We start from the raw sequence: 10,317 nt of genomic DNA on the forward strand, positions 1-10,317 counted from the left end.
GGAAGTGGGGAAGTGGGCGGCTGCACGTTGAGAATGAAGTGGCTTCCCATTCAGCAAAAGTGGGCAGCAGTTGGGTGGTGGGTCTTCCCACTTTGAAGTGCTCCAGCCATCATCAGGAACCTCCATCATCAGCTCTTCAAAGTGGGCACAGCACTAAGAAGGGAAGGGAGAAGCTGAGGAGTGCAGAGTTTCTTCCTCTTAAAGGGAAGGGTTCGTAGATTCAAAGAGATTTTTGGGGGTTCTGCAGATTGGAAGAGTTGCTGCAAAATCTGGGAGAAGAGAGGGAGAGCTGGACACTGTAGCAGAGGACTGGAACGGCAGAGGAGGAACACAGTGCAGAGATTGATTCAAGGTTTGCAAGGGAGTCTTCAAGAGGTAAGGGGAGCTAGATCTGTTTCTATAGAGTGTAGAAATATTAAACTGTGTTTGAGATCTGTTATATTCCGCTCTTTGATGCAAATCTGGGAATTTGGGGATGAAGAATGGGGTTTCTGGGTTTCTGGAAAACCTGGTGCGATTCTGAAAAATTCTGCAGAAACGCGCGCTCGTCCAAACGCTGCTCGACCAAATAGTGGTCGGCCAAGTTCTGAACGTTCGGTATTGGTTCTGAGCGTTCGCCCGAATCGGCCAAATAACCGTTCGGTTTTGTGTCCTCCAGTAACGAGCGTTAGCGTTCGTTCTCTGTTTGTTTTGGTGAGCGTTCGACGATCGGTCTTCGTGTATGGATGACTGTAGTGTTCGGCTGAAATTAGTATGATTAGGCTTAAATCTTAAACGGTCGGTTTTGATGTATCTGTGATATTAAGCGTTCAGTTTTGAGTTGGTAGTCTCAACTGGTGATTCTAAGCGTTCGGTCTTAAATTAATAGGCTTCAAATCTTGAGCTTTCAGTCTTCGTGAAATAGTGATCGTAGGCGTTCGTCTTTCAATTAGTATTCTCAGAAGGTGCTATTTAGCGTTCGGTCTTGGTTTTGTATTAGAAACTATAAGCGTTGGATTTTAATGAGGTATTCTCAGGTTGAACTGGTAAGCTTTCGGTTTTAATTTAGAATCTTAGGTTTGGATCTAAATCGTTCGTTATTGGTGTATAAGTGATTGCGTGCGTTCGGTATTAATTTGGATTCTTAAGTTTGGATCATAAGCGTTCGTTCTTGGATAATAGTGAGTGTGAGCGTTCGTTCTTAACTTAGTATTCTCGGGTAGCAATGTTGAGCGTTCGGTCTTAATTTGATAGTCTTAAGTTTGGATCTTGAGCGTTCGGCAGTATTATCTGATTAGTGATTTTAGCGTTCGACCTGGATCAGGTATTCTGAGGTTTAGATTGTAAACGTTCGACATTGGTGTATCAGTGATTTTTAGCGTTCGGTCTTGATCTGATAGTCTCAGGCTTCAATTTAATGTGTTCAGTCTTATTATGTGTTAGTGAACGTTCGGTCGTGTTAGTGTTTACAATTAGTGATCGTCCTTAGTGAGTGTCCAAACTTGGTGATGTTTTCTGGTTGGTGATCGTTCATATGGAACGGTCGTTCTCGATGGTGTTGTAGTACACGCCTTAGGCAGCGTTCGGTCTTGATGATGTTTGATCTTTGAGCGTTCGTCCAAACAGTGTGCAATGTAACATGGTGTTCAATGGTTTAGTGTTCGGCCTAAGTACTCGATCACAGCGTTCGGCCCAATAGTGCTTAATTGAATATGGTGTTTGGTTTGGGGCGTTCGGCCTAGTATGATTTAATCTCTCAATGGTGTTCTGCGTTTTAGCGGTCGGCCTGATTATGTTGGATCTCATAGCGTCCGTCCAAATAGTGTTCTGCCTGGTGTTTGGAAGATGGCGTTTGTCCAGTAGCGTTCGTTCCACAGTGTTCGGTGAATAGTGATTGTCCAAATAGTATTCTACAAATAATGTTGTCTAAGTTTATTTGCTCTTGAATTGAATTATGTGTACAAATGTTTGGAATATATACTGTGATGTGATATAGGTGAAAGTATGTGAATGTATGAAATATGATAAATTACTGTGATGATCTGATTGTAAATGTAAATGATGTATGTGAGTATGAAGTGGACATCTCGGGGAGAGATGGATGAAAGTGGTTATGTGGTGTTGTATTGTTGTGTATAAACTGTATGGAGCTTTGAAATGGTATGTCTATCCCTAAACTCAAAGCATTGTTCATACTCAAGTAGAGAAGAGCAATGTAAGTGGTGAGAGTAGAGGGAGGTCCTCGTCTATAGTCTTTGAATTTAGACATAGACAGATTGGGGGATTTACCTTGCTAGTGTTGGAGAGAGACCAGTTGAACTATGCAAGTGCAAAGACGACCAATAGTTCGACAGTTATACACATCTGGATGAGTCGTGTGAGTGTGAGTTGTGGTTTAATGAGTATGCTTTAATTGTTCTTATATATATAACTGCGTATGATGACATGAATTAACTGTGCTGTATGTATAACATGCTCTTTATATCTAGCTCACCCTTGCATTGTTTTTGTTATGTGCTGTTTGGGTATGTTTCGTTGGCGATGATCATCCACTTGGATGGGAGCAGATGTCGTCGAGGAGTTTCCTTTGGAGCAAGAACTGGAGGTTACTGATGTTGCGGAGTAGTCTTCTTAAGAATGTCCTGATTGAACACTTGTAGTGTTCAATCCTTTCAACTGTTCAAGTTTAAATTCCCGTTTATTTTATTTCTGAATGACTGTAATTTCACATTTAATTACACGTCAAACTCCGACTGTTCTCTTTATTTGGATGTTGACATCTATATTATATAATATTTGTTATTATATAATCGGGATGTTACATATTATACATAAATTTGTATATAATTATCTACAGATAAATATGTACTATACATAAATTTGTATGTAATTATTTACGGATAAATCCGTATGTAGCATTGAACTTTGTATTTAAAAGAATATTAGAAAATTTTAGATTTCTATGGATCACTACATGGTAACAATGTTCATGCATATGTAATAGAGATAAAATCTTTAATGAAATAAGTCAAACAAGAGTTGAAATGAAAAAATGTGTAAAAGTTAAATGAAATTAATTACAAACATTTAATAAATAATTTTGCATAAAAAGTTTAGAAAATAAATTTTAAACAATAAACTTCATTCTTAAATTTTCTTTTTCAATCTTCTAAATTCTTGAGTGGCTCCTACTATCATATGGAAATAGGAATGATGTTCAATAAATATGGATATATTAATAGAAATAAATTTTTTATTTGAAAATGAATAGGAAATAATAAAGCTCCATTGTTGTATGGTCACCAAAAATATGGAATCACTCTCTTTAAAACTACACAACAGATAGGACAAAAAATAAATACCTTTATTTAGTTAAAATTCATATAAATCTTATTAGTTTGGCAATAAAACTTATCTATGAAAATTGAAATATGTGTTTGTGATAACAGCGAAAATTATATTATTTCAGTGATTAATGGAGAGAGATGGATTGATTCTAATAGTAATTCTAAGAGTTTTCATCATTTTTTATTTTGTTGTAGTGTAATGGTTAAAAAACGCAACTTATTATTATAAGAAAATAAATTATATGGAAGAGTAATCTTTTAGAGTTACTCTTAAAATCGATCTACCTCTTTTAATTAATTATAATTAGAATCATTGTTTTGATTTGAAAAATGAATTTAAAATATTTGTTTTTATGAAGAAAAAAAAACACTCAGAGAAAGAAATATATTTAAAAATAGTCTTAAATTACAATTTTTATATTCATGAATATAATTTATTTTCGAAAATAAAATCGGTAAATATAAGCTGATGTGCCAAATATTTTATTTTAAATTAAAAACAGCTGAAAAATGGAAAAGAAAGTTTTCCGAGCATACTGTTAGTAGAAGTTTGAACATTGCCCTAAGAAGAAAGTGTCTCAAAGACGTGTTTTGTTTTCTTTTACAAGTACCATAAGTTTCTCTTTGCACATTTCCACGATTTTCTCCTGTAACTCCAAAAATTTTCAAAATGATTAATTTATAAGTGACTTCTAGATTACTTGTTTTGGAAAATTTCTAGAACAAGCTTTTAAGATTTTCCATAATATGATTCATAAAACAAATTTTCTGAAAAAGAGAGGTTTTCAGAAAGCATGAAATGCATTTTGAAACAAATTTTTCAAAACAAGATTTCTGGAACCAGTTTTTCAGAACTTATATAAAGCCTTCTAGAATGAATTTTCTAGAATGAACCTTTTAGAACAAATTTTCCACAATACATAAAATACGTTTTAAACAGAATTTTTCAAAACAAGTTTTTCTTTACTAGCATTCTTTATCTTCTTACTCTGCAACAGCATTGATGATTACAGCAATATGAGATAGTGGCAGTGTAATACAGTGAGAAATAATATTTTACTCTTTTTCTTGTTAATATAAGGATGCATTTAGTAATAGTGGGTGCAGGAAGCAAAAGGTATAGCATATTATATTGAGGATCAGCTTGCATATTTATTGTCCTACGGACCCATGATACGAATGTTTACTAAGAAAAGCCCCAAGTTTCACTCTGATGACAGAAATAACCTTCAGATAAATATATATAAAATAAAAAAGAAATCAGATAAACAGTCATTATTGTTTACTAAAATGCTCTTTATGGTTACTGAAGACATGCACCTGCAAGTCATCTTCACCCGTTTTCTTCTTTTATCGTCTCTCTCGTGTTCTTTAGTGTGGTGGTGTGATTTACATGTGTTTTACAAAAACTAGTAGTAATATTAAATATTCATGCATTTTGGTTTAAAGACACCAATTACCAAAGCGGATGATTTTGAGGAAAAAACAAGTTAAAAAATTGAACATAAAATATTTAATTGTTTAATAAAGAAAAAGTACACGAAAAATAACAGTAAATTTATTTTTAAACTATGAAAATTATCATTTCTTAAATAAAAGGTTACAACTACCGTCAGTGAAGGGCACAACAAACTTCAACTCTTGATCATAAGCTTCACCAAACTACTAAATTTAGCCTCCCACTCGCTCATCCGTATCCATCAGTACCAAACAGAGCAGAAGAAAACCATGACTTTCAAAACACCTATTTTAGGAAGGACGTCCTATCAATGTAGAAAAGTTTTCAAATTTGACCATAAAGCCTAAACTCAGCCCAAATTTGACCATAACTCAGCCCAAACTCTCTTTATCATTTTATGTCCAAAATCTGATATTTGGTATTATATAAAGTCATGAATTCAAGAAACAGAAGAAAAAAATTAGCACAGTATTCACATATCACAAGTGTTGTGCTCTCCAATCCACGGCAAAATTTTCTTCACTTTCATCATCACTGGATGACTCTTCGTGTGTAGATTCCTTGGCTACAACCTCAGATGATTTATTACGCTTTGCAGCATTAGCAGCTTTTAGATCCAATCTCCTCTTCTTCAACATTTCCACTTTCTCCCTGAAGATCCTGTAGAAGGATGAAAGATAGATGGGGTGGGGAAGGGTCTCTTAGAACAGACGGAAGAGAAGAAATGAAAGGGGGTGAAAGTAATTTAAGACAGCTAAACATACTTCTGCTCTACAGATTCAGCTTCCTCTATCATTTCGGCTGCATCAATCTGCCCATAACGACAAATGTTTCATCGTATATCAAATTTATAGTGCATATACATATCAAGGTTAGAAACTCAACAAGCTCAATTATATAGCATAAAGATATAATGATCATCACCTCTTCTTCCTCCAACCTGTTGTCAACCTCCTGCAAATCTTCTTGAATCAACTTCTCAAATTCCTTGTACTCGTCTCTAAGAGAAGATTTTAAAGAATTCAATGTCATTTTAAGTTCCAAACCATTTAACGATATACATATTCCACAGAATAGAGAAGAAAAAAAGTTCTCACAGAACAGAACCAGCAATGTACAAAGGGTATGGTATCGCATTAATGAACACCAAAAAATAAAATGGTTTCGCCCATTAGGCTGACTCCTCTAGAGTGAGGGGTGCATCCATAAAATGCACTGCGGGAAGTTTTCTGCACCTCAATCAGAGGTTGCACTGTACCCTCTAAAGTGCATCCTCGCTTTAACGAAGCCATATAAGAAAATGAATCCCTATACCTGGACACCCCTTCTATCTCATTCATTCAGTATACAATTGTCTTCTAATAATATTTTATTCCTAACTACGTCACTATCTTTGGTGACTCATCTGTGGATAATATTTTACTATCAAAAAGTTGTCACATGGTTGTTTAAAAAAACATAGTTGTCAAAAGATCATTTTGCTAAGAAATAGGGAAAATCACCAAAGAATAGTGGTTATATATGACTATATGTGGATCACACAACGTTGATACCAACATCTGATACTATGAACTAGACTTGTTTCCTGTTCAATATCTTCAACAGTTTCCCAAAACTCACTCTGGTTGATAAAATAAGAATAAAAGCAAATGAAAATTTTACTGTTCTCTGTTTTATTAAATATGGGCAATGTTTTTCTGCCCCGAGAATAAAAAATAATTTACTTCCCATAAAAATAAAATAAAAAAGTCAATGAAAACTAAATATAGCAGTAACCATCAACATAAAGGAGGAACCTACTTGACATCTGGCTTTACAAGCTTTATGCCACGGGCACGCAAATCAGCTTCCTTATTGTCAAAAAATCCTTCAGGCAGACTCCCTTTTACTTGCTTGATCTCTGTATCAGTACTATTAACTGAGGTCTGCTTACTCTCCGTTGAGGCCTCGCTAACATTTGACTCTGCAGCACTATTGTCATGAAAATGACCTTTCTCCTTCTTGAAGTTTAACGCCTGATTTTGAGCAGAAACCGCAGGTTTTCTACCTAAATCAGAGTCTGCTAAATGGTCTGAAAGGAAAAATATCAATGAAGCAAAAGTAAGTCAATATTAAGTGCTGCAAGTTGCAAGGAACCAACGTTACCATCAAACATGTAGCAACATGAAGTCCCAAGGTGTGATAAAGCACCAACTGGATATACCCAGTACAAATAACGAAAGATTAGAATAATGTTACTACTTTTAGACCCAAAGGACCTTGTCACTGCTATTAATAAAATCTGAAAATTCCATGGTTTTAACTATTTACCAATATATATTTTGGAAGAAAAGCACCAAAAGTTGTTTAATCCATTTCCAAGCTGGGACAGCCAACTGTAGAGTACAATCATTTTTGTAACGCATCTACAATCATAACCACGTGGATTTCATATCCTACTCTTGACTATTAATTTAATAAAGGAAGAAATTCAATAATATGTAGAGAAGAAAATTACAAAGAAAGTAAAGGGTACAGGGTGCTCCATAAAGAAAAAAGGAAATAAACCAATGAACTCCAAAAGGTAACCAAAAAACAATGCAGAACCGGATGAGGAACCACTTTTGAACAGGCATCAGCCTCTTGTAGGCTGCAAACATTTAATATGTTCTATTAAGCACCTCTCCCGGAATAAAAATTTAGACTTTAGAGAGAGCTTTGAGCATACAAAAGAGAATTTCAAGATAGAAACTAGTTTTATATAAAAAAAGGAGCTTGAAATGCTGAAGACAGTTTTCGTGAAAACATCCAGAAGGGTCAAGGGACCAAAATCTTAAGTCTAAATAAGCAAATGAAAATTGAGAATGAGATGGGACCCCTAAATGAGACGCTGCTTCAGAAAAAATTTTATCATTCAAATTAAACTAGATGTGGGAATTCATGAAAACCTATTTTACTCTTAAAATTATTAACTGTACCAGTACAAATATCAAATCGAGAAGTTGGGCATTGTATTAATTAAGTGGCATACAAAATATGTATATAAAGACAAATATTACCATCACTGCCTGTGATATGTAATTGAAACTCTGTTTATTAAAATATACAAGAGTACAAATACGCACTTAATTTTCTAAACCAAATTCTTACCAGAACTTTTCTTTCCCGAATCATTGTCATCAAAAAAACCTGGTGGAAGCACTGACGAAGATTGAGGTTTAGACACTTCTCGTGAACTTTCTGGAAGTTTCGATTGTGATCCCAAAGGATGTTCTGGTTTAGCCTTGGGAATGTTGGCATCTGAAACAGGCTTTGCATTGTTTTGTTGAGTTAACCCAGCTGCATTAGCTTTCAGATTACTTATTGCCTGCTCAAAACAATCATAGTCTTTTAAGGTAAGAGAGGTGGTGAAATACAAAGGGAAACAAACCTTAACAAGAATCCAAAAAAATGATTATACTATAGTGTGCTATCGACTAATATGCACAAATACACAACAAGAATGAGATTGTAAATATCATCACCTCACGATGCTTACGAGAAACTTGGTGTGCATCCCATAAAGACTCGGACTTCAGAACAACATCACAAACCCGGCAAACAGGTTGATCAAATTCATTATACCTGTATTTATTATGCACAGAAACTATCAAAATAAAATAACAGGTATAATTTAAATAAATCAACTTGATAATGTCTTAACAAATTGGATGCAAACCATAATAGGAGTAAATATGGATGTTGTACACTTCGCCACAAATTCAGATATAGATGCCTCTAAATTAGCATAAAATTAAACAATTAAATAAAAAGGCATAACTTAATTTATAAGCAGAAGGTATTTAATAATGTGCCATTCTTGTGTGAAGAAAAAGTAAAACCATTAAGGGTGAACGGATGCAGTATAACATATAACACATAACGAATTAAGAAATCCATACGCAAATTTGTGAAGGGCAAAGTAAATTGATGTATGGGAATGCAAAAATTACATGATGAGCACCAAGTACCAACCTCACAAGGGGAGATTCTATACGCTTCTCCTTCTTCTGGGCATTCAATTTAGCACGAAACAAAGCCTTTTTCTTGGCTTGTGCATCCATATTCCTGTTGATTGGAAGAGCACGGTGGCGTATAGGAAAAAAATTGACAAAAGGAACAAACTTTCCCTGAAACGTCAACATCCAAAACATAGTTGAATCAATGATCCTTCATTATCACAAAAATAATAATACATAAATAACAAGAGCTTTGACAATTGAAACAAGCATTTTTGCTTTTGGTGGAAACTTATAAGTATATCACCACACACAGAAAGATTAAAACTAAATAAGAAGGTAAGCCAAGCGTCCCACAACATTGATGACACTGTAAGAAAGCAACCTAACAAAGATCCAAAGTGAGATAAAAATACACTAGTCGTTTGATCATTTGCCAATGCAATACAAAGCCTGTGCACAATGATTAAGTCACAAAAGTGACCCTCTTAAACAACAACATGATCAAATAAAAAATGCAGACAACGCGTATCTACTGAAATATTAAACAACATTCTAACCATTTAGAAAACAACAAATTGCACATAAGTTCAGGATGGTATCCAACAAGACAGGTAACATTGAGAGAGACAGAGGGTCTCAACCTTATAAATCACCTGACTATGCTACACAGAAACTGCGCATAATTTTTTCACACACAAAAACTAACTCCATGCTTTCACATACAGACCAACCACAGAAACCTCTGCACATTAGGGATGAAATAAGAGCTGATTCCACTTCTACCCTGACAATTTTGATGCCCACAGCATATAACACAAATGAATCAAAATTAAACATCAAATGGGATACATGAAAATATGACTTAGCATTTTGCAGAGGTAGGAACAAACTCTAATGAAACCCTAATCAGTCATTCTACAATAGAGGTACAAACAAGAAATTAAGAAACAAATCATGAAAACAGCAAAAAGGGAAATTTGTACCTTAAATTTGCTTCATCCCCATTCCTCTTCTACCGCCTCACCAGTGCCGAGTGAAACTGAAGTTGCAGTATGGTCCCGCTGAACAGGGGGTTGGCTCGTTGTGACCTCGCTCGGGGTTATCGGAGTATCTTGTGGTTCGCGCAGCGTCGCCGGAGGCTCTTCGTGGTTTGACTGGAGGAGTTTGTGGTGATTTGCTAGAATTCTGTTCGCGTGGTTAATAAAACATGTTTTTCCTCTTTTACTGAAAACTGAAATCTTTATAATATGCTTTACAAAGAAAAATAATACATATCAATTACTAACTCTCTTTTTTTTTCACTATTTGGCAAATTTATTAGGAAACGATTTTTTCCCGAGATAAACCAAAAATAAATAAAAATACTCAATTAGTCTGCTTCAAAAATTTATTTACCAAAATAGACTGTTTTAATTGGAGACAAAAGGAATTTGATTGGCTTATGTAAGATCTCAAAATGTAGCATAATATTATATCATAGATTAATCACATATAATAATATGATAGATAAGTTCATTAAGAGTTAGTAAAGTGTTTAACCATTACAGTTATC

At 34.7% G+C, this 10,317-nt stretch overlaps 1 protein-coding gene across 1 annotated transcript; it reads right to left on the reverse strand.

The window, feature by feature from the left end:
• Nucleotides 1-5,144: 5,144 nt before the first annotated feature.
• On the reverse strand, nucleotides 5,145-9,978 carry LOC124847665 (protein ABA AND ROS SENSITIVE 1-like). The gene is made up of 8 exons (XM_047325208.2): nucleotides 9,749-9,978; nucleotides 8,779-8,933; nucleotides 8,289-8,388; nucleotides 7,915-8,131; nucleotides 6,586-6,856; nucleotides 5,710-5,785; nucleotides 5,550-5,596; nucleotides 5,145-5,445 (listed from the first exon to the last, which is right to left on the reverse strand). Exons 2-8 carry the CDS (start codon nucleotides 8,865-8,867, stop codon nucleotides 5,265-5,267), a joined length of 981 nt encoding a protein of 326 aa, XP_047181164.1. The 5' UTR covers nucleotides 8,868-8,933; nucleotides 9,749-9,978; the 3' UTR covers nucleotides 5,145-5,264.
• Nucleotides 9,979-10,317: the final 339 nt, after the last annotated feature.

Source organism: Vigna umbellata, chromosome 4 (genome assembly GCF_029865625.1).
Source record: "Vigna umbellata cultivar VRB3 chromosome 4, Vumbellata_1.0, whole genome shotgun sequence".
Taxonomy (NCBI): domain Eukaryota; kingdom Viridiplantae; phylum Streptophyta; class Magnoliopsida; order Fabales; family Fabaceae; genus Vigna; species Vigna umbellata.